The sequence below is a fragment of the Octopus sinensis genome, linkage group LG14 (assembly GCF_006345805.1).
Source record: "Octopus sinensis linkage group LG14, ASM634580v1, whole genome shotgun sequence".
NCBI classification, from domain to species: Eukaryota; Metazoa; Mollusca; class Cephalopoda; order Octopoda; family Octopodidae; genus Octopus; species Octopus sinensis.
Genome location: NC_043010.1, coordinates 37,502,939 through 37,526,548, shown reverse-complemented (window position 1 = coordinate 37,526,548; position 23,610 = coordinate 37,502,939). Strand labels below are relative to the sequence as shown.

Genomic DNA, 23,610 nt, shown 5'->3' with positions numbered 1-23,610 from the left:
AGTGTCTTCTACTATAGCCTTGACCCGACCAAATTCTTGTGTGTGCATTTGGAAACTGGAAGAATCCTGTCATGTATAGACGCAGGAGTGGCTGTGTGGTAAGTAGCTTGCTTACCAACATGGTTCTGGTTCAGTCCCACTGTGTGGCACCTTGGGCAAGTGTCTTCTACTTTAGCCTTGGGCCAACCAAAGCCTTGTGAGTGGATTTGGTAGACAGAAACTGAAGGAAGCCTGTCGTATATATACATGTATATGGTTGTGTGTCTGTGTTTGTCCCCCCACCATCGCTTGACAACTGATGTTGGTGTATTTAGATCCCCGTAACTTAGCACTTTGGCAAAAGTGACCGGTAAAATAAGTACTAAGCTTACAAAGAATAAGTCTTGGGGTTGATAATATTCAACTAAAGGTGGTGCTCCAGCATGGCTGCAGTCAAATGACTGAAACAAATAAGGGCACTTTGCCTTGTACAAAAAGAACAAAAACAACCCAAACTCTTATAATGACAGTGGAGTGGCAGAATCACCAGAGCGTTAGACAAAAGGCTTTGCAGTATTTATTGCAGCTCCTCATGTTTTGTGTTCAAATCCCACTGGGGTCAACTTTTATTTTCATCCTTCCAGGATCACTAGAATGAAGTATCAGCTCTTGTTCTGGTTGACTTTGTCTTTTATTATTCTGAGAGTGGTTTCAATAAAATTGCAGCCAAGTATTTGAGTCGATACTTATGGGCTATGCCAGCACCCAAATTCTGCAGACCAACCCATGCTAGCATGGAAAACGGACGCTAAACGATGATGATGATGATGATGATGATGTAGCGTCATCGCTATCATCATCCTTTAACATTCTCTTATCCATGCTTCCATGGAATTTGTTGGGACAGACTTCTTACAGCTGGATACCCTTCCTGTCACCAATTCTCACTTATCTCCAAGTGAGGTAATATTTCACTTTGTAGGGAAGTATGACACTGATAGTAGTTTACAACTATCACATGTCAAAACAAGGAGGCAGAAGCACACACACATAACATGCTTCTTTCAGTTTTCACCATCCAAATCCAAGACTTTAGTTAGCCCAGTGCTGTAGTAGAAGACACTTGGCTAAGTTACCATGCAGTGGGACTGAACCCGAAACCATGTGGTTGGGCAGCAGACTTCTTAATCATACCTTGTATCTGTATTAGGAATTATTATTAACATTTCTAGTGTTTTATCCAAAGTTTTTATAATTTTTTTAAAGTAAGTTATATTTTGAATATATAATGGCAAGTAAAGTACATCTTATTACACATAATGCAAGCAATGTGAATGTTAAAATTGGTATCAGTATATTTCAGGTATCTCTCCCAGGTAGAAAAAAAAAAAAGACAAAACCCATAACGACCCATTTCAAACCCACGACCACCCACAGAATTCTTTTATTCATTTCTTCATTTTATAATTTTTTAAAGCTAGTTATATTTTGAAAATATAATGGCAAGTAAAGTACATCTTATTACACATATAATGCAAGCAATGTGAATGTTAAAATTGGTAGAGCATCAAACAAAATGCCTTCTGGTATTTAGTTATGTGTCTGTACATTCTGAATTAAATTGTTCAACTTTGCTTTCTATCCATCTTCACTCAGTCAGTAAAATAAGAACGACAGTCGGCGATATGGATTATGTCCTCCCCAATATTTCTGTTTTTGCCTTTGTGTGAGAAATGATTATTTTGAAGTACACCTGAAAAATTCAATTCCAGTGTAACTTCTCGTCATGCAAGGGTAGATAACTCCCCTGTTTTTTTAGAGTTGCTTCCCTTGGTTATTGGGATCAGAAATCTGGTGCTATCTGTTGTATGAATGGTAACATCTGGTTCTCGATGCTGCTAGGGTTAAGTAGGTTAATTATATATATCTAATTTGCCCAGGTCTATGCCTTCTAGAGAATCTTTCGGAGCGTAGATTTATGGTCTCGCATGTATTAACAAGGTACTAATTCAATCTGCAAATGGTCTCTGTTGTATTGGGGTCAGTGGTTGAGACACCAATGACCTTAAGTAGGGTTTCTATAAAGGCAAATCTGCTGGTAACCCTCTATCACCATCAGTGAGTGGTAGCTTTAGGATAATTTTGTGGAAGCAAATAGAAGATGCGTGTCAGCCATATGTATCGTGTATCTTCTACTGAAATTTCTTGCTTGTGGGCTTCATTAGTTTCTCATCTCTTGGATCAATAGCTTCATATCAGATTGCACTGTTCTTGAGTGTGTTGATGACGCTCTTTCTGTCCCTTCTTCTGTCGACTCTTGAAAATCCCCAGGGTTTGGTCATGTGTTTGCATCCCCGTAACTTAGTAGTTTGGCAAAAGAGACCAATAGAATAAGTACTAAGCTTACAAAGAATGAGTCTTGAAGTTGTTGATTTCTTGAACTACAAAAACCCTTTCCCATGATAATGCTCCAACATGACTGCAGCTGCATGGCTGAAATGAATAAAAAAATTGTTTTACTTTTACACTGCTGTGGGTGGTCGTGGGTTTGAAATGGGTAGTTATGTTTTTCTTTTACCTGGGAGAGATACCTGAAATATACTGATCCTTTATCCATTACAGACAGCAGGTGTATGTTATTTGCTGAACTCTGTAGGGAAAAGTTAAAATTAGATGACCCCTTACGTCATTGTTTGATTCACACGAAAGAATGTCATACCATTCATTTGGTTTCTTTCTCTTTTCAAGGTAAAATGATTGCTGAAGAACATTTTGGTGGTGGTTTCTTGACTCAGGCTAACGGCACTGATGATGAGAGTAAGAGGAAACCTTGGAAAGAGCGAATGGAAGAATTGATCACCCAGTCTCGTAAAGAAAAGGTAATTACTACGTCTTGGTAGCAGCTCGTTTATCTTTATAATTACAGGTGTGTTCATGTGTGTGTAGTATTTCCATTTATGGTTGGTCTTGGAGGACATACAAAAGTTATAGGCATTGCCTACAAGAGTAGATAGCATTTTAGTAAAAGAGGTACTCTTTACTCTTTTACTTGTTTCAGTCATTTGACTGCGGCCATGCTGGAGAACCGCCTTTAGTCGAGCAAATCGACCCCGGGACTTATTCTTTGTAAGCCCAGTACTTATTCTATCTCTTTTGCTGAACCGCTAAGTGACGGGGACGTAAACACACCAGCATCGGTTGTCAAGCAATGCTAGAGGGACAAACACACACACACATATATATATATATATATATATATATATAATATATATATATATATATATATATATATATATATACATATTTATGACAGGCTTCTTTCAGTTTCCATCTGCCAAATCCACTCACAAGGCTTTGGTCAGCCCAAGGCTATAGCAGAAGACACTTGCCCAAGATGCCACGCAGTGGGACTGAACCTGGAACCATGTGTTTGGTTAGCAAGCTACTTACCACACAGCCACTCCTGCGCCTATGTGGAAGGATCTGAATCAGATTCTGGCACTTAATAGGCAACCACTCTACATGACAACATGATTTTTATATGTGTCAAGTACAATAAGTACAAACTCTTAAATAGGCCTTCAGGACGTAGGAAGAGAGGAGAAAAAATTTCTATCTTCTTATAACATAGACAGATGCTGATGATGGTGATACACCTCCTGGGAAAAGATATCTGATGACAATACGAGTTATTTTTGTCTCTAATGGTATGGTCAATAGTTTATTAATGGATTGTAATTACAATAATAATTTGGACAACTTTTCTGCTGTCAGTTTTAGGGCAATTTGACCTGACCTCATCACTACTACCTTGTCTTCATAATTATGATATGATTTATCCTACCATTTAATTACATCCAGATTATCACACCATGGTTTATATCACCATCTATAAATCCATATTACCACTCCATGGTTTATCTCACCATTCATCTATCCATGTTATCACTCTACTTTATCTCACCATCTTTATACCCATATTATCACTCCATATGCAATCTCTGCATCTATATATATATGTTATCATTATGCTTTATCTTCAATTGTTATCACTCCATTTTGTTGTTTATCTCACCATCTGCATGGCCATGTTAAGACTCTGATTTCTCAGATCTTCGTACCTATATTTTAAATCTATTGTTTACTCCACTATTTATATATCCATGCTATCACTCCAAGGTTTATCTCCCCATTTTTATACATTCATTGTGTTTATCTCACCATTTGCATATCAGTGTTATAACTCCATGGTTTATCCTTTCTACCACAGATGGAACAGCAGCAAGTTCGAGAGGAAACCATTAGAATGACTGAACAGGTCAACTCCGAATGGAAGACTCTCCGTTTTCTCATGTCTGACTCAAACAGTAAGGTAAGGTTGCCTCTTCACTTTATATAAAGTTTTGGTAAACTGAATGTGGATCAAAGATTCTTGCTTGAGGGTCAGGTGGGCTAATGGACAAGATAGAGACAAAATAATGGAACGGTGTAGGTCTTCTGTTGAGCTTTTTTCATTAAGTAAAGCTGGGCGAATGAGCATGGCTCTTATTGGTTAAGGTGTTTAGCTTACACTTGTAAGGTTGTGAGTTTGATTCCTGACGACACATTGTGTCTTTGAGCAAGACACTTCATTTCACGTTGCTCCAGTCCACTCAGCTGGCAGAAATGAGTTGTACATGTATTTCAAAGGCTCAGCCTTGTCACACTGAATCTCTCTGAGAACTACATTAAGGAGTACGTGTGTTTGTGGAGTGCTCAGCTGCTCACACGTTAATTTCACAAGCAGGCTGTTCTGTTGATCAGATCAACTGGAACCCTCATTGTCATAACGGACAGAATGCTTTATGTATGAGTTGGGTAAACTTCCCATGGCAGCATGGACAACGGACATTAAAGACGTTGATGTATATAAGTAAAATGCTAACTAAAAATAAATGTGGTGAGGAAATTGTCATCAGTTAACATCTGTTTTCCATGCTGGCATGGGTTGGATGGTTTGGCAAGAGCCAAAAAGTCAGAAGACTGCACAAAGCTCCATTGTCTGCTTTTGGGGTTTCCTGGGACTCTGATTCTAGAGACTTGCTCGTTGTTTGGGTAAACTGGCATTTTTGCTTGTTACAAATTAATTATGGCAAGAGAAGTGCTCATGACCTCTGAAGATACCCTTAAACTGGGGAGACTGATGTGATTGCTGACTAGATTGAGCATTTGCAAGGGAAAGTAGTCTTCTCCAAATGCTTGCGAAAGAGTTGCCTACAAACACAACCAAGGACCAAGCAATTGATGCTAAACTGAGTAGCATAAGTTGCCTGGGTTTGTGGGTTTGATTTTTCTATTATTACTTGTATTTATATATGCAGTCGCGTCCACTCGGTGTGGGTTGAGCCAGCTTCGAGCAACGAGTTCACTACGTCCCTTACTAAATCTGACCACATCCAGCGGTTGGCCCTGATGTTCCAGCAAACAAAGTAATGCTTCCACTAGTGGCAGAAATTCTAGCTTGTAAATTTGGCAAATGCCTCACTGGAAAAGCAAATATGTCATATAGCATAGATGCCATAGCTGTAGTCGTCATTCGTTGTTGAGGTGTAGAGTTCGGGTTCAGAATTTCAGTGGAAACACATGTGCCCATGAGGTCCCCAGTCACATACATACACACTTTGGGATAGTATGATCCATTGCAGCTCATATTGACATTGTCAACCATTGTAGAGGATTTGTTGATTCTCAGAGCAGACATAACTTGGGTTTGAAATGGGTTGTGTCCATGCTAGTTAACCCATAGCTGGGACCCCGACAGGTGCCACTACTCCGGGTCAGAGTAACCTAGGAACAATAGTGGCTAAGAGGTGGTTCCATACTCCTCAAAACTTTGGAACTCCCATATTAAGGCCCCACTACAAGATGCAGTTTGACCCTTTAGCATTCAGATTACTCTGTCAAATTTATTTGGTCAAATTGTTTTGAATGAATTATGTGTTATCTCTTAGCTTCAGGATTTTGATAGTGTGATAGTTTTGTTTTTAGAATGACATTGTTGGGTAGGTGTGAGAGGTTGGATCTGGCCTGTTTGAACATAAAACAAGTAAAATATTTGGACCAAGTTTGGCTGGTTTGAATTCTAAAGGGTTAAAGTCTTATTCATTATTGTATAGACTTAGTTAAAATAGAATTTGGGGGTTGGCCAGGTTTGGGCCTCCTTGCTTCTATATTTTATATGTAACTTTTTACTTCTATATCTTTTGTTTTTGTCCTATGATATTTTTACACTTTTTAAAACTTTTTTTGTTAGGGATCCTTTGATGAACCGAAACGAAAAGTCGATGATTACGACATGAATGTAAGATCTTTGGTCTTTGAAGCTCGAGCAATGGTAAGTGTATAACCTCTGCAATATCACCTCTGTCACTCTATTGGTGATGTGTATTTTTTTAATGTTTAATGTGTGAAATCTAAAATTACAATAGTGCAATTGGACCCTTGCCGGTGACACATAAAATGCACCCAGCACACTCTGTAAAGTGCTTGGCGTTAGGAAATGATGCCACAGCAGACAGTTGGTATCTGGACAGGTCCCTGCTAGCCAGTTCCATGTCAAACTGTCCAACCCATGCCAGCATGGAAAGCGGATGTTAAACGATGATGATGGCCTGATGTGGCTATTGCTATAGCCCTTGATAAACTGACATTCCTAAAGACAACCTCAGGAAGAATATATCATGCAAAAAAATAAAAATAAAAATAAAGAAACCATTATTTGAACCAAAAGAGGATGGTGGTGTTTTAACAGAATTATTAGAACATTAGCCAAAATACCTTGTAGTATTTGTTCCACTTCTTTTACATTCTAAGTTCAAATCCCACTAAGGCTATCTTTGCCTTTCATTCCTCTGGGGTTGATAAAGTTAAGTACCGGTCTACTACTTGGGTCACAGGTATTGGCTAAGTCCTTACCTTTGAAACTGCTGGCCTTATACCTCAGGTAGAAATGATTGTTAAATGAGCACTCAGAGAGTGTAAACCTCTGCCAAGGTAACACCAACATCTTCTCAACGGTTTGCCAGGGATGATTTTTAATATGAGAGTGTCTGAAATAAACTCGACTGCTCTCATAAATGAGAATACTAAAAATGAACCTGGCCGCTCTCAAAAATTAACTAAAAAAGAGGAAAAATCATCTAGAATCCTTGTCCAGTATCAGATTGATCCCAAAATCTTATCAGTTCGTGCTAGTCACAAGGCCAAATGTCCCTGAACATTTCATCCGAATCCATTCAGCGGTTCTTGAGATATCTTGTCCATGGACAAACATGACTGAAAACAATACCTCCGCCATCAGTAATAAGGCAGTGAGCTGATGTAATTGTTGGAGTGTTGGAAAAATGCATTGCATTATTTCTTTCAAAACCCATTACATTCTAAGTTCAAATCCTGCCAAGGTTGACTCTGCCTGTCATCCTTTGTGGGGTCAATAAAATAAAATACCAGTCATGTATTGGTGTTGTTATAATTGTGCAGGTGGCACGTAAAAAGCACCCACTACACTCACGGAGTGGTTGGCGTTAGGAAGGGCATCCAGCTGTGGAAACACTGCCAGATCAGACTGGGCCTGGCACAGCCTTCTGGCTTCCCAGACGCCAGTTGAACCGTCCAACCCATGCTAGCATGGAAAACGGACGTTAAACGATGATGATGATAATTGACCAATCCACTCCCACTGAAACTACTGACCTTGTGCCAAAAATAAGAAGTCATTGTCAGAGTCATTTGCACATCAAACAAAATGTTTAGAGGCATTTCTTTTGACTCTACATTCTGAATTCAATCTGCTAAGGTCAATTGTGCCTTTCATCCTTTTGGGATTGATAAAATAAAGTACCAGTTATGTACTGGGGTTCAACGTAATTGACTTGCTCCTCCTTCCCTCAAAATTGCTGGCCTTGTTTACCCGTCACTGCATTCTTAAGTTCAAATTCTCCTAAGATTGACTTTGCCTTTCATCCTTTTGGGGTCGATAAATTAAGTACCAGAGAAACACTGGGGTCTGTAATTGTTACGAAAGCGAGCTGGCAGAATTGTTAGCATGCTGGGCAAAATGCTTAGCAGCATTTTGTCCATCTTAATGTTCTGAGTTCAAATTGTGCTGAGGTCAACTGTGTCTGTCATCCTTTCAGGGTTAATAAACAAGTACCAGTTGAGCTCATTGGGGTCAATCTAACTGACTTGCCTCCTCACCTCAAATTTTAGGCTTTGTGCCTTCGGTAGAAAGGATTATAATAATAATAATTATTATTTATTATTATTATTGTTGTTGTTATTATTATTTATTATATTATTATTATTATTATTATAGGCAAGTAACAAAATGAAATCTGAGAAGGAACTTGCCCAAGAAGAAATGGAAAGACTTGAGAAACTTGAGGTAAGTCTATCATCTCTGTGAAGTTAATGTATTTTCTGCAATAGGCAGAGCGTGGCTGTGTGGTAAGAAGCTTGCTTCCCCAACCACATAGTTCCGGGTTCAGTCCCACTACGTGGCACCTTGGGCAAGTATCTTCTACTATAGCCTCGGGCCAACCAAAGCCTTGTGAGTGGATTTGGTAGACAGAAACTGGAAGAAGCCCATCATATATGTCTGTGTTTGTCCCCCCACTATTGCTTGACAGCCGATGTTGGTGTGTTTATGTTTGATCTACAAGATGATGATAATGATGTTAGTCCTACCCACTTAACCAATAGCTTGTGCCATAACGATTGCTACCCACTTAGCTAGTAAACTGATAATTTGTCTCATTATAAGCCCTACCCACTTAGTTTGTAAACTAGCAGGCTATGCCCTTACAAGTCCCACCCAGTAAGCTTGTAAAACAATAGTCTGTGCCTTTACATGTCCTTCCCATTGAGCTTGTAAACCAAAAATTTATGCCATTATAAGCCCCACCCACTAAGCTTGTATGACAACAGTCTGTGCTATTACAGGTCCTTCCTTCTAAACTCTATTAATCTCTCTCTATATAAACGGCAGTTTGTCTGTGCGTGTTTCTGTGTGTCTGTTTGCTTGTACCCTCACCCTGACCACGGCTTTCAACCGATTCTGATGAAACTTGACACACACATAGCCCAATGTCATAATTCAAAACTAACGCAGCGAAAATTTTGAAAAGTTCCCCCAGTTCTGAAAAAAATCGATAAATTTGACATAGGGTCGAGAATTAGAAACACAAACCGCAAACTGTCTAGGGGACGCAACTCCACCTTTTTTAACTAAAAAAAAAATTTACCATAATTTTTTTCCATTTTTTGGCTATAACTCTCTAAAAATGCTTTATAGTTATTTCCCTTACAAACCTGAGCAACGCCGGGCGATACTGCTAGTCTAGTAATAAATGCCTTAAGTCCCATCTACTTGGCTAGAACTCCAATAATCAGTTAATTGGTAAATTAAGAATTATAAGAATAATTTTCCTGATTATTAGCATCATCTTGAAAGATAAATAATGTCTTCAAAATATTTATGTGTAATTGATATTAATTTATGTTTTGATCACTATGATTTGCAGTTGTCATCAGGTATCTTGTTCAAAGAAATGTGTGCATACAATACCTGACTGAATTTGTACAAAGATCCTCCCTTTTTTTTTTTAAGCTATGTTTAATATTGTCTATACAGTCATTTGGTCACTGACACTTGTACATCTGATCAGAAAAATTAGTGTAGATTTAAATATTATGAAAAGGATCCAGCCATGTAAAACAAAACTGTGTTCTTATTTACAGCATTTAATTAATAATTTGTGTTTTGAACAAGTCCTTTTCATTCTCATACCATGAATATTTGCAGAAAGACCGTTTACTGAGGATGAAAGCACCATGGGAAATTGAAAAACAAAAGAAACGTCAATTTATATCAGCTGATGCTCTTGGAGATGAACAGTGAGTAGAAATGGGTTTCCTGTATTTACTTATTCTTTCTCTTGGAAATTCTTCTTTGGTTGTTTTGCTTGCAATGCTGGGCAGCTCTCATTTGCTTTTAAGATCCTCTAATGATTCTGTCAGAAATGAGAATTTATAATGTTATATGTTGATGAATAACTGCAGTTAACCTTTTCGTAACCAACCTGGCTGAAACTGGCTCTGGCTCTAAGTACAAATGTCTTTTTTTCATAAATTTCGAATTAAAATCTTCCACCAAACCTAACCAACCTGGCTGAAACTGGCTCTGGCTCTAAGTACAAATGTCTTGTTTTCATAAATTTTGAATTAAAATCTTCCACCAAACCTTAGTTACAATTTGTGTTCCTAACACTAGCTGAATTATAACTAAGTTATTTTACTAAATTCTTTGTTATAATTTAAAGTAATTGAAAGAAACACTGAACATCTCAAAATAAATACAGTAGCGAAAGGGTTAAAGGACATCCTAGAGAGAACTAAGACACTTTGTTGCTGATAATAACACCTGTAGTTTTCTACCTTCTTGCCAATGATCCCAAATGCTCTGGACCAAATCATCAAAGGAAGAAAATAAAAAATTGGAATTTCCACAGTGTATTTGTTCAGTAACCATTTCTAGTATCCAAAAATCAATATTGCTTACATATACAAAGTGTGGCAATAAAACCTACATTTCACTTCAATGATTGAAAGTATCAGAGTTTTCTGCTGCATTCTGTGTGTGTGTGCATACACACACACACACACACAGGTCCATCTGTGTAGATAAGAAATTTGCTTCCCAAAAACTTGGTTCCAGGTTTAGTCCCATTGTGTAGCACCTTGATCAAGTGTCTTCTGCTATGGTGCCAGGCCAACCAAAGCCTTGTAAGTAGATTTGGTAGATGGAAACTGAAGGAAGCCCATTGCATATAGCCTCCCCTGGCACCTGTGCCGGTGGCACATAAAAAGCACCCACTACACTCACGGAGTGGTTGGCGTTAGGAAGGGCATCCAGCTGTAGAAACACTGCCAGATCAGATTGGAGCCTGGTGCAGCCTCCTGGTTTCCCAGGCCCCGGTCGAACTGTCCAACCCGTGCTAGCACGGAAAACGGACGTTAAACGATGATGATGATATGATGGTGGAAGAGATAGGATGTTACTGTCTTGACATTGCATGATAGTTGTAAACAAGTGTCACCATTATACAAGCAGTGTCCTTCATTGCTAATTTTCTGAGAAAACCTGTCCATCCTGGAGGAATATTATCGTGTTTGTAAACAGGTGAGGTTTGTCAATAGAATGGGCATCCAGCCATAGAATATCTGCTTCGACAAATTCTGTGCAGCCTGTATGAGTATGGAAAAGTAGGCATTAAAAGGATAATGATGATGAGTTCAAAACCTGTCAGGTATCTTTTTTTTTTTTTTTTTTTCATGATTTAGGTTTCTACAACCTATCCTGAAAGATAAATCAAAGAAAGAAGGCAAAAAGTCTGTAAAATTTAGTGATGACATCGATTTTAAAGATGATGAAGAAGAGGAGGAAGGAGATGGTGAAGATAACGATGAGGAAGAGGATGATGATGACGACGAAAGTAATGATGATGATGAAAGTGATGATGAAGATGATGATGAAAAAGATAGTATTAAACAATATTCCGGTGAGTTTCACTTTAATGAGACTTTTTTTCACTTTCTATTGCACATGTTCTATTCTTGTACCAGTTTTAAGTCATTGAACTGTAGCCATGCTGGGGCAAGATTTGAAATCTGTAGTTTGGTATCATTCTGGCAAAATTGAGGTACCTCAGGTCAGGATATAATCAAAGACGTCAACCTTAGTATTTGATTGGAACTTTTATAATGTTTCTGTTTAATTATAACAAATTTATCATCTTACAAAAATACTATCTTTTTAATTTCACAACGTGAGATATTCAGCAACAGTACTTTGTAGTAAAGATTGTTTGCCAACGTAACATGGCAGTCCTGGTTTAGGACTAATGTTGCTGTAATTTAACCCCAGGAGGCATTGCCTCCAGCTGGCTATACGGCATGATCTGTGTCCTTACATTCCCTTGTTCGAAAATGTAAGGACAGATCATGTCGTATAATTAATATGTCATGTACAAATAAATAAATTTATTTAATAATAAATATCTTGTTTGATTTTTCTGTTCAAATTTATAGATGATGATGATGATGACAAGAAGGATGGTGATGATAATGCTAAAACAGACAAATCAAAGGGGGTAGCCGAAAACAGTGAGAAGAATGAGGATTGTACGACTGATAAAAAAGATGAAGATGATGAAGAAGCTGAAGCCAAGGTAAGAATTAACACTGACAAAACTGATGTGAAACTGGTAGATTTGATCATTCCTTCTTTGTAGCACCTACACAGAATTCACTGATTTATCATTATCATCATCATTATTATTATTATTATTATTATTCAGTGAGAGAAGCGCATGCCATCGAAGTGTCATTGGGATACAAATATACAAAGCCCAATATACCCACCATGACTACCCGTCTGATAAGGGTACACCTGGCACATGATCACAACCATATGTGCGTGACATGGTGATCTCATATCAAGATAAACAGCACATGACCTTGCAGGTGGAGCCCAGTTAGAAATTTCTTCAGGTCGAGTAGCTCATCCCCCTCAAAAGGTCCCTGAATAAGGGTTGTTTAAGGATGTTGAACGAACCACCCATGTTTCCAAAGGTGAATTATTCAAACCCCAAAGAATCTCTCTCAACACATGACTATGATGCTCCCCCACTACTTCTGCTTGTGATCAGAGATGCACATATTGCCAGCCACTAAGGCACATGCTCAACTGGTTATGGTCTAACAACTGACAAGCAAAATCTGTGGTATTGAGCAGAATATTTGCTGTAGCCCATCTTTTATACCAAGACAAAACAACGTACATGATAACACATCCAATCAGTTAAGATCAGAAGCCACGAGATCCACTTTCTGATACTGCATGAGGGCATTTATTATTATTATTGTTGTTTTGTTGTTGTTTTTGTTAAGGTGGCGAGCTGGGAGAATCAGTAGCATGCTGGGTAAGATGCTTAATGGCATTTCATCTGTCTTCGTGTTCTGAGTTCAAATTCTACTGAGGTCGACATTGACTTTCATCCTTTCAGGGTCGATAAATTAAGCACCAGTGAGACATTGGGCTCGATGTAATCAACTTATCCCCTCCCCCCAAATTTCAGGCCTTGTGCCTTTAGTTGCAAATATTATAATAATAATAATAAAGGTGGTGAGCTAGTAGGGTCATTAGCATGCTGGACAAAATGCTCAATGAAGCCATCTATGAAACAAACACCATTTGTCCAGCAATTTATCATTTCTCTCACTTCATTGGAATCAGTTGCGATGTTTACTAAAAGGTTCTCATAGAAAACCTGAAAATACATCACGTTCCTGGGAAGAATTTCTCCCTCTCATTCTTAACCTTATAGCATTTAAACTAGCCATATACTGCCCAAATAACCTACCTGTTTTATGTTGTAAATGGCCTGAGATCCAACCTCTCACACCTACCTTGCAATGTCATTCTAAAAATGAATGATCATCATCATTTGTGGAAGTGTGTGGCTTAGTGGTTAGGGTGTTGGACTCCTGATTGTAAGATTGTGGTTTCAATTCTTGAACCAGATGATCCATTGTGTTCTTGAACAAAACACTAGCAAAATGAGTAATCCTGCAATGGACTGGTGTCCCATCCAGGTGAGGAATATATACGCCACGGAAACTGGGAAACCGGTCCTTATGAGTCGGTATGACTCAAGAAGGTAACTTTACATTTTTATTATCATCATTTAACATCTCTTTTTCCATGCTGGCATGGGTTGGACAATTTGACAAGAACAGGTAAACCAGAGGGCTCTACATGGTTGTGCATGTGCTTTAACATGGTTTATACAGTTGGATGCCCTTCCTAACACCAGCCACCTAATACTGTGTTCTGGGTACTTTTTTTTTACAAGGCTCTAGCACTAGTGAGATCGTCAAGTACCCACAAGATAGGACTCTTCAACTGAGCAGCATATAGGACAGTGTATAAAGTTCACCACGTTCTTCATGAATGCTGACAACATCTGACAGTTGACCATTCGCTGCTGAAGTGCAGAGTTCATGCTTGGAGTTTCAGTGGGAGCACATGTTCCCCTGTGGTCCCCAGTCACATGCATACACACTTTGGAAGAGTTTGATCCATGGCAGTTAATCTTGCCGTCGATTATCAACCATTGCAGAGGATTTGCTGAGTGAGTGACTTTCAGTTATTGGAGTAGGTGTAGTCTGGGTTTGTGAAGGAGCAGTGCTTCAAGATGGTAGCTGAAGTTTAAAAAAAAATCAAAATACAGTTTGGATGTCCTCCAAGAACAATACTGCTTTTGAGATGAGTGAGACACACAGAGTCGATATTTAGTTTTGCCAAGAGGATCTGCTTTGAAGTGGGATGGTACTGAAATATGAATATTCTTTCCTACTCGAGGCACGGGGCCTGATATTTTGGGGAGGTGGGGACAGTTGATTAGATCGACCCCAGTGTGTAACTGGTACTTAATTTATCGATCCCAAAAGGATGAAAAGCAAAGTCGACCTTGGCAGAATTTGAACTCAGAACGTAAAGACAGGTGAAATACCACTAAGCATTTCGCCCGGCATGTTTCTGCCAGCTTGCCACCTTACTCAGATGTGAATATTACATGGAATACATATATTCACAACATCTGTTTATGAAGTAGATTATTTGCCGGTGTATTTGTGTAAGGGGCTGGGGTACTTGGTCCTAGGTTTTAGAATTTTCAGATACCATGTTCTATCCTGTTGTTGCAATAACTATTGATCTTCTGATTTATTCATTTTCAGAAAATGTTAGAAATATCAGAAAAAGCCAAGAAAGAACTACCATTTGTATTCAAAGGTAAATTCACTAAGATATTAACCATTATATTTCAGTCATTAGATTGTGGCCATGCTGGGGCACCACTTCGGAGAATTTTTAATTGTGGTTTTTTAAATTTTTTTTTTTTATCCTGGTACTTATTCTATCGGTCTCTTTTGCGCTTGGTCTGCTTAGGAGGTTGCTGTGTCCTAACATACGTGCTGCTTCTTTTAGTTTTTGTATTTTCCAGTAGTTATCTCTGTCTATTATTTTAACTTCATCCCACAGGGGGAGGTGGTATCCATTTTTCCATACATGTTCAGCTAAACCTGATTTATCAATATCTCGTGTCACAGCTTTGCGATATTCGTCTACCCTTATTTTGAGGGGGCAGCATGTTTTGCCTTTGTGTAACCTACCTCAGCTGCATGGGATGGAGTACACGCAGTCTTTGGTCATATTCTCTTCTGTTGTTGGTTTTACTCGAAGCCTGATGAAGGCTGGAGGGTATATTAGCTGAAACGTTGTGTTAACAACAAACAAGATGAGGACAAATATCCGTCAAATGTAAATAATGATTTGTTTATAGTGATTGACATTACCTGAACAGGGGCACGGTGTGGCACACATCAGGTGTTGAAGTGATTGCAGAGCAAATGAGATGAAGTGTTTTACTCAAGAATACCATGTACCACTCAGTCAAAGAATTGAAATCACAATCTCTTGATCAGGAGTGCAAAACCCTAACCACTAGGCCATTGTGTCCTTCCAATATATATATATGAATATACATGACTGCATAAATGAATGAATGGATGGATGAATGACAAACTGACAGACAATTTTGAAAATCTAAGAATATGAACATGGGTCGATCTAGTCGACTTACTCTCTCCCCTGAAATTGCTGGCCTTGTGCAACAATTTGAAACCTATATGAGGTTGCATAATATATAGCCTTAGATTCACTCATGCCTTGTGAGTGAAATTTGGTAGGCAGAAACTGTATGGAAGCTCAGTGTGTGTGTGTGTTTGTGTATATGTATATATGTATCTGTAGATGTATACTTGTGTGAAATGTGTAGCTAATTCTAGTCTAACTAATGATAGATGTTCTTTCTGTTAGGAGCTTATAAAGTGTGGCTCTCTATGGTGCATATTATTAATTGTTTTGCTTGACTATGTGTTGTTCTCAATTTCAGTACCAAAATCATATGAAGCACTCAAGACGGAACTAGATGGTCATTCTGCAAATGACCAAATTACCATCATCGAGCGGATAGTGAAGTGCAACCATCCCAGTTTAGGTGATGGTAACAAGGCAAAGCTCGAGGTATGTTACAAAAAAAAACACTCACACACATATATTTCATTCTTATCCATCTATCTACCTACCTAAATACATATGTACACACATACATATATACTTGTGTGTGTAACTGCACATGGATTATTGGCGATTTTACTTTCCTCTTTCGTCCTTCTTCCTTTTGGAATTCCTGTTCTTCCTGTTTGTGAAAAAGAGCTATGCTCGAAACGTAAAGCAACTACTCTTTTCCTTCTCCAAGTGTCATATTAATACTTTGCTTGTGTTGCATCCTTCTTTTGTTTTTGTCTCTTTTTTTAATTATTCATACATATATATATATATATTATATATATATATATATATATATCATCATCATCATTGTTTAGCATCCATTTTCCATGCTGGCATGGGTTGGACGGTTCAACTGGGATCTGGGAAGTCAGGAGGCTGCACCAGGCCCCAATCTGATCTGGCAGTGTTTCTACAGCTGGATGCCCTTCCTAACGCCAACCACTCTGAGAGTGTAGTGGGTGCTTTTTATGTGCCACCAGCACGGGGGCCAGTGGAGCTGGCATTGACCATGATCGGATGGTGCTTTTTACGTGCCACTGACACGGAAACCAGTCAAAGCGACACTGGCATCGGCCATGTTTGGATGGTGCTCACAACTACAATTTCCATTTGATTTGATTTTGATATTGCTGTTGATGTTGATGTATTTGGCTCAATAGGTCTCCTCAAACACACCATGTCACCCTACGATCCAAGGTACTTTTGAGTGGGCTGGTTATGCAACACTGGTGTAGGTTACGGCTGTGAACTCAATTTATTTGCCGTGTCTTCTCAGTCGCAGCATACCTCCAGTGGTCTCGGTCTTTTGTCATTGCCTCTGTGAGGCATATATATATATGTATATATATATATCATCATCATTTAACGTCCGCTTTCCATGCTAGCATGGGTTGGACGGTTCAACTGGGGTCTGGGGAGCCCGAAAGCTGCACCAGTCCAGTCAGATCTGGCAGTGTTTCTACAGCTGGATGCCCTTCCTAACGCCAACCACTCCGAGAGTGTAGTGGGTGATTTTATGTGCCACCGACACAGGTGCCAGACGAGGCTGGCAAACGGCCACGCTCGGATGGTGTTTTTATGTGCCACCGACACAGGTGCCAGACGAGGCTGGCAGACGGCCACGCTCGGATGGTGTTTTTATGTGCCACCGACACAGGTGCCAGACGAGGCTGGCAGACGGCCACGCTCGGATGGTGTTTTTATGTGCCACCGACACAGGTGCCAGATGAGGCTGGCAAACGGCCACGATCGGATGGTGCTTGTTACGTGCCCACAGCACGGAGGCCAGTCGATGCGGTACTGGCTACGGCCACGTTCGGATGGTTTTCTTATGTGCCACGTGCCACCGGCACTGGTACCACAAAGATACAAATTCCATTGATGTTCATCTATTTTGATTTGTTTTGATTTTCACTTGCCTCAACAGGTCTTCACAAGTGTCACAAGAAGGAAGGTATGCACAGGTGGACTGACTACGTCCCAGGTAGGGGCCATGGGTTATGGCCTGACTAGTCTTGCCGGGTCTTCGGATGGTGTTTTTATGTGCCACCGACACAGGTGCTAGATGAGGCTGGCGAACGGCCACGATCGGATGGTGTTTGTCATGTGCCCACCGCACTGACTACGGCACTGATGGATTTCTTGTGTGCCACAGGCACTGGTACCACAGGATACAAATTCCATTGATGTTCATCTATTTTGTCTATTTTGATTTGATTTGATTTTCACTTGCCTCAACCGGTCTTCACAAGTGTCACAAGAAGGAAGGTATGCACAGGTGGACTGACTAGTCTTGCCGGGTCTTCGGAAGGTGTTTTTTATGTGCCACCGACACAGGTGCCAGATGAGGCTGGCGAACGGCCATGATCGGATGGTGTTTGTTACGTGCCCACAGCACGGAGGCCGGTCGATGCGGAACTGGCTACGGCCACGTTCGGATGGTTCTCTTGTGTGCCACCGGCACTGGTACCACAAAGATACAGATTCCATTGATGTTCATCTATTTTGATTTGTTTTGATTTGATTTTCACTTGCCTCAACAGGTCTTCACAAGTGTCACAAGAAGGAAGGTATGCACAGGTGGACTGACTACGTCCCAGGTAGGGGCCATGGGTTATGGCCTGACTAGTCTTGCCGGGTCTTCGGATGGTGTTTTTATGTGCCACCGACACAGGTGCTAGATGAGGCTGGCGAACGGCCATGATCGGATGGTGTTTGTCATGTGCCCACAGCACGGAGGCCAGTCGATGCGGTACTGGCTACGGCCACTTTCGGATGGTTTTCTCTTGTAGCTTGAGAAAGATGAATGGTTCTGCAATTGTTTGCCGAACAAACCTGCATAAATGATTTGCTTATAGTGATTGACATTACCTGAACAGGTGCATGGTGTGCTACACATCAGGTGTCGAAGTGATTGCAGAGCAATATGAAATGAAGTGTTTTGCTCAAGAACACAATGTACCACTCAGTCAAAGAATTAAAATCACAATCTCTTGATCAGGAGTGCAACACCCTAACCACTAGGCCATTGCACTCTTCCCATATACATATGAATATACATGAATGAATAAATGGATGGATGGCTGAATGACAAACTGACTGACAATCTTGAAAAGCTAAGAATTTGAAGCAAGGAAAGAGACTGGCTAACATGAACTTTACAAGGTTTAGGTTTTTCAGAGGTACAACCCCCTAAAAATCCCCTGCTTATTATACTCGAGAATTTATGGTACATGCATTTAAACATACATACATATAATCCCTTTGTGTTTGATTTACAGAAACTGTTCACATTTGTCCTGACCTTTTACATGGATGTGTGTAAGCACCAAGAAGTAAATCTATGGCTTGTGGATCGACTGGTTGTTAAGCTGTTCCAGTTAGCACAGTTCTCCTCACAACCTGCTGCCACTGCTGTGTTGGCAGCAATCAAAGCCCAACAGTCAGCGCTTGGGAAGACCTTCCCTGGTCTTGATACGGTAAGATTTTAAAATTGTTCTTGTTTCTCATTCGATTAATCTGGCTTGAGTTGATCTACGATTGGATCCCAATGACCATATTTTATGCAATAACATCCATATGACAGGAAATTTTTAACTCAAAATTTGTGTGTGCATACATAAACTGTAGACAGTCATGAGATATAAAATTATTTAGATAAAAAATGTAAAAGTTGCATAACTTTTAAAATTCACTGGGGTCCCACTGAGGGCTAAATTGGCTTCAATGCTCATCTGGTACTTATTTTATTGACCCCCAAAAAATGAAAGGCAAAGTCGATCTCTACAAAATTTGCACCCATAACGTAAAGACATATGAAATGCCATTAAACATTTTGCCCATTAGGCTAACGATTCTGCCAGCTCTCCACCTTAGTTACATATGTAATATTTGATAACAGCTTGACTCAGCCCTGTAAGTTTCATAAGATATCTATAGAAGAGTAAGGCTCGTTGGATGAGCCTTGCATGTAGGATGGATTTGTCTTACAAACCCACAAAAGTTTTAAGGAACTGAAGGAAAGTGTATATTTATTTTCAGCAAAAAATATTAAGTTCTATTTAGTTGAATTGGCTGCAGCACATTATTGCTACTTATTTTATCGATTCCATAGAGAAAGATAAAATGTAGATCGTGTAAAAGCGAGTAAAAACCAAATTGAACAAAGAAAACTCCATACAGCTTTCATTACAATTGCCTGCAAGGGACATAACTCTATTTTGGATGGTGTTGTTTATTCTGAAATGAAAGTTTAAAAAAATAGAAAGTATCGTAGGCTTACAAAATCATTAAAGCTTTGAGGAAAATGCCTCCTGTTATTTCTTCTGACGTTTTATATTCTGAGTTCAAATCTTGCTGAGGTCAGTTTTGCCTTTCAAACATCCGGGGGCAATAAAATATAGTGTCAATCAAGATATTTCCCTGTGGTCAGACTTATTTTCACAGACGAGTGGAAACATATAACTCCCTGTATGAGGATGATGCTCGTTTACAGCTGTTGCCTGATGTTACGACGTTAAAACAAGAAGACACGCATACACGACAGGCTTCTTTCAGTTTCCATCTACCATATTCACTAACAAGGCTTTGATGGCACAGGGCCATAGGAAAAGGCACCAGCCTGAGTTTCCATATCGTGGGACTGAACTCAAAACCACAGAATTGAGAAACAGATTTTCGTAACCATGTAAAGGCAATAACAAGTTTGTTTTACTTTCCTTTGTTGAAATATTGAAGCAGATCTTCGCTGCCATATTAGACAACTATGCTGTCAATGTAAAAGCTACCTGGCAGGTTTGTATGGTCCCTGTTTCAAAGATAGTGCAGAAGATTTAGCTGTTTACATGGACCAGGGTTACCGAGTATTCTTTTATTCTTTTGCTTGTTTCAGTCATTTGACTTGTGGCCATGATGGAGCACCATGTTTTTTTTTAGTTGAAGAAACCAACCCCAGGACTTATTCTTTGTAAGCCTTGTACTTATTCTATCGATCTCTTTTGCTGAATTGCTAAATTATGGGGATGTAAACACACCAACATCGGATGTCAAGCTATGGGGTGGGAAGACAAATACAGATGCAAAGATATACATAAATACACACACATACACAATGGGGTTTTTTTTGGTCTCCGTCTATCAAATCCATTCACAAGGCTTTAGTTGACCTGAGGCTATAGTAGAAGACACTTGCCAAAGGTGCCACACAATGGAACTGGACCCAGAACCATGAGGTTGGGAAGCAAGCTTCTTATTACACAGCCATGTCTGTACCTTTTGTTGAACCTATCTCGCTAAGTTTGCAGTGGTGTCCATTTTAAAGAGAATGGCTGCTGCATGTAGAGATGGATTTAACTAATACTTAACCCTTTCGTTACTGTATTTATTTTGAGATACTCTGTGTTTCTTTCAATTACTTTAAATATAACAAAGAATTTAATAAAATAACTTAGTTATCATTAAACTGATGTTGGGAATATAAATTGTGACTAAGGTTTGGTGGAAGATTTTAATTCATAACTTATGAAAACAAGACATTTGTACTCAGAGCCAGAGGCAGTTTCAGCCGGGCTGGTATCGAAAGGGTTAAAGCAGGCTTAGTGACTATATGGAAGTTCCTTGATAGTGGCTAATGTGATTCTTATTTTAAACAATACAGTTGAACCGCCATTTATGAACACCTGTCATCAGGAACAAATCAGTTTAGAAAATAATTTTATGAACATAAAATATCTCAGGTGAGAAGTGGTGTCTCAAGTAACAAATATGCAAAAACCAGCAACAACATTTTGGTGACAAGCTGGGAACATCAGCAACACAGCATTAGTTACTGTTGAGCTTTTGCTCAGTATACATCCTTGATCAAATTTGCCTTGCTTTCTCTTGAATATCCTATGGGAAGACTAGTTATGATTTACAAGCATTTTGGATGACAAATGGCCTTCGGGAATGAATTAAATTTCTAAACTGATGTTCCACTGTAGAATGTTTATGGAAGAAGAGTACAAATGACTTATGTTTAAGCTACAACAGTGATATGTCATTCAGACGGGCGATTGAAACTATGAAACTGTAAAATGTGCAGACAATAACAGAGTTTATTTCCACCCCCACCCCCCACCCCTGGATTTTTTTTTTTTTTTTTTTTTTTTTTTTGTGCCATCATTGAATGCAGTGCTTATTCTGATTTTGATCTAGTTGTTGCTGTTGAAGTTGGTTCCAATCCTATATCCAGCTTCTGATTTCCGACATTTTGTTTGCACCCCGGCCATGATTTTCATGTCACAGATACTTTCTCAGGTGAGTGTTTCATTTATTTATTCATATACTTTATATATATATTTTATTCAACGTCTAAATAGATGCAGGTGTGATTGTGTGCTTAAGAAGGTTGCTTCCCACCCTTGTTGTTCTGACTGTTCTCTATTTTAGAGATGAGGAATTCTGTTCATTATTTACATTGGATGGATATGTGTCCTCATCTTGCTTGTTGTTACCATGTTTCGGCTGATTTATTCTCCAGCCTTCATCAGGTGTCCTAGTGGAATAAATAACAATAATAATAATGATAATAATAATAACAACATCAGTAAAAAATACCTTAGGAATGAGAACAGGGTTGGGTTCAAAATTCTACCAGGATACCTGATGAAGTCTGGAGAGTAAATTAGCTGAAACGTTGTGGTAACAACAAAGAAGATAATGCATTTGTTGTTTTGAGTTCATTTTCACTGCATGGCATTGTGTGAATGGATTTGGTGGGCAGAAACTAAAAGAAACCAATAATATAGCTATCTATCTATCTATCTATATATATGTGTGTATATATATAATATATATATATATATATATATATATACACACACACACACACATATATGTATATAGGCATATCAAAAATTAGAAATAACAAAAAACAAAAGTCAAAAGGATGTACATATGGAATGTATTAGGTTGACACTCAGTATAAGAAAGGAAAAAGAGTGGGTGTATAACATTTCGGGCATGGCTCTTTGTCAGAAAGAGGAGCAAGAGAAAAGGCCTGGAGAAGGAAAAATAGTCCAAGAAAAGCATGTGTGGTTACACGGCTATATATATATATAGATATATGTATATACACACGTGTGTGTGTGTGTGTACCCTTCCCATGACATCACATGAAGGTTGTAAATGAGCATCACTGTCCTGTAAGTGGTGTTGTTCATTTCTAGTCTTTCATGAGGAAATATTACTTTGCTTGGAAACAAGTGAGAGTTGGTGACAGGAAGGGTATCAGGCCATACAAAATCTGCCTCTACAAATTCTGTCTGACCCATGCACACATGGAAAGGGAACATTAAATTAGTGATAACTTCTAAATAATTTTGTCATTATTTTCCCCCTTCCTTAGACTAAGCAATGTATGTTCTTATCGTTTAACATCTGTCTTAAACTTCCATACTAGCATCTAATTGTAAACAGATGTCACCATCATACAAGTGGTGTCATTTGTTTGCAGTCTTCTGTGAAAATGTATCCAGGCTAGGAGAACTATTGCCTTGCTTAGAAACAAGTATGGGTTGGTGAGTGGAAGAGCACCAAGGTCAATAAACTATGTACCAGCTGAGCACTAGGGTTTAGGACTATTTTTGCCTTGCAAATTACTTGGTGACCCTGCCAGTGCTGGTGCCATATAAAAAGCATCTGGTCCACACTTTAAAGTGGTTGGTGTTTAGAAGGGCATCCAGCTGTAAAAACCTTGCCAGAACAGACACTGAAGCATAGTGCAGGCTTCTTCCTTTGCTGGCTCCTGTCAAACTGTCCAAGCCAGCCCAGCATGGAAGGCAGATATTAAACAATGATGATATCCTATCCCCTAATTTTCCTAGCCTTCTGCCAAAATTTGAAACCATTTTTATTAT

The 23,610-nt window shown here is 39.1% G+C and overlaps 1 protein-coding gene across 4 annotated transcripts in view; it reads left to right on the top strand.

The window, feature by feature from the left end:
- The window catches only part of LOC115219276 (nucleolar protein 14), a 54,401-nt gene that overhangs the window by 6,251 nt on the left and 24,540 nt on the right, over positions 1-23,610 (top strand). Inside the window, exons 5-15 of one of the 4 annotated variants that reach the window (XM_036508885.1) lie at positions 2,728-2,858; positions 4,250-4,351; positions 6,272-6,352; positions 8,333-8,401; positions 9,821-9,912; positions 11,359-11,576; positions 12,109-12,245; positions 14,818-14,872; positions 16,035-16,165; positions 18,994-19,191; positions 21,908-22,009. In XM_036508885.1, the coding sequence (XP_036364778.1) occupies positions 2,728-2,858; positions 4,250-4,351; positions 6,272-6,352; positions 8,333-8,401; positions 9,821-9,912; positions 11,359-11,576; positions 12,109-12,245; positions 14,818-14,872; positions 16,035-16,165; positions 18,994-19,191; positions 21,908-22,009 (1,316 nt within the window). Of the gene's footprint in view, positions 1-2,727; positions 2,859-4,249; positions 4,352-6,271; positions 6,353-8,332; positions 8,402-9,820; positions 9,913-11,358; positions 11,596-12,103; positions 12,246-14,817; positions 14,873-16,034; positions 16,166-18,993; positions 19,192-21,907; positions 22,010-23,610 lie in introns of all 4 variants that reach the window. The other 3 variants (XM_029789438.2, XM_036508884.1, XM_036508883.1) reach the window with 3 other exon arrangements.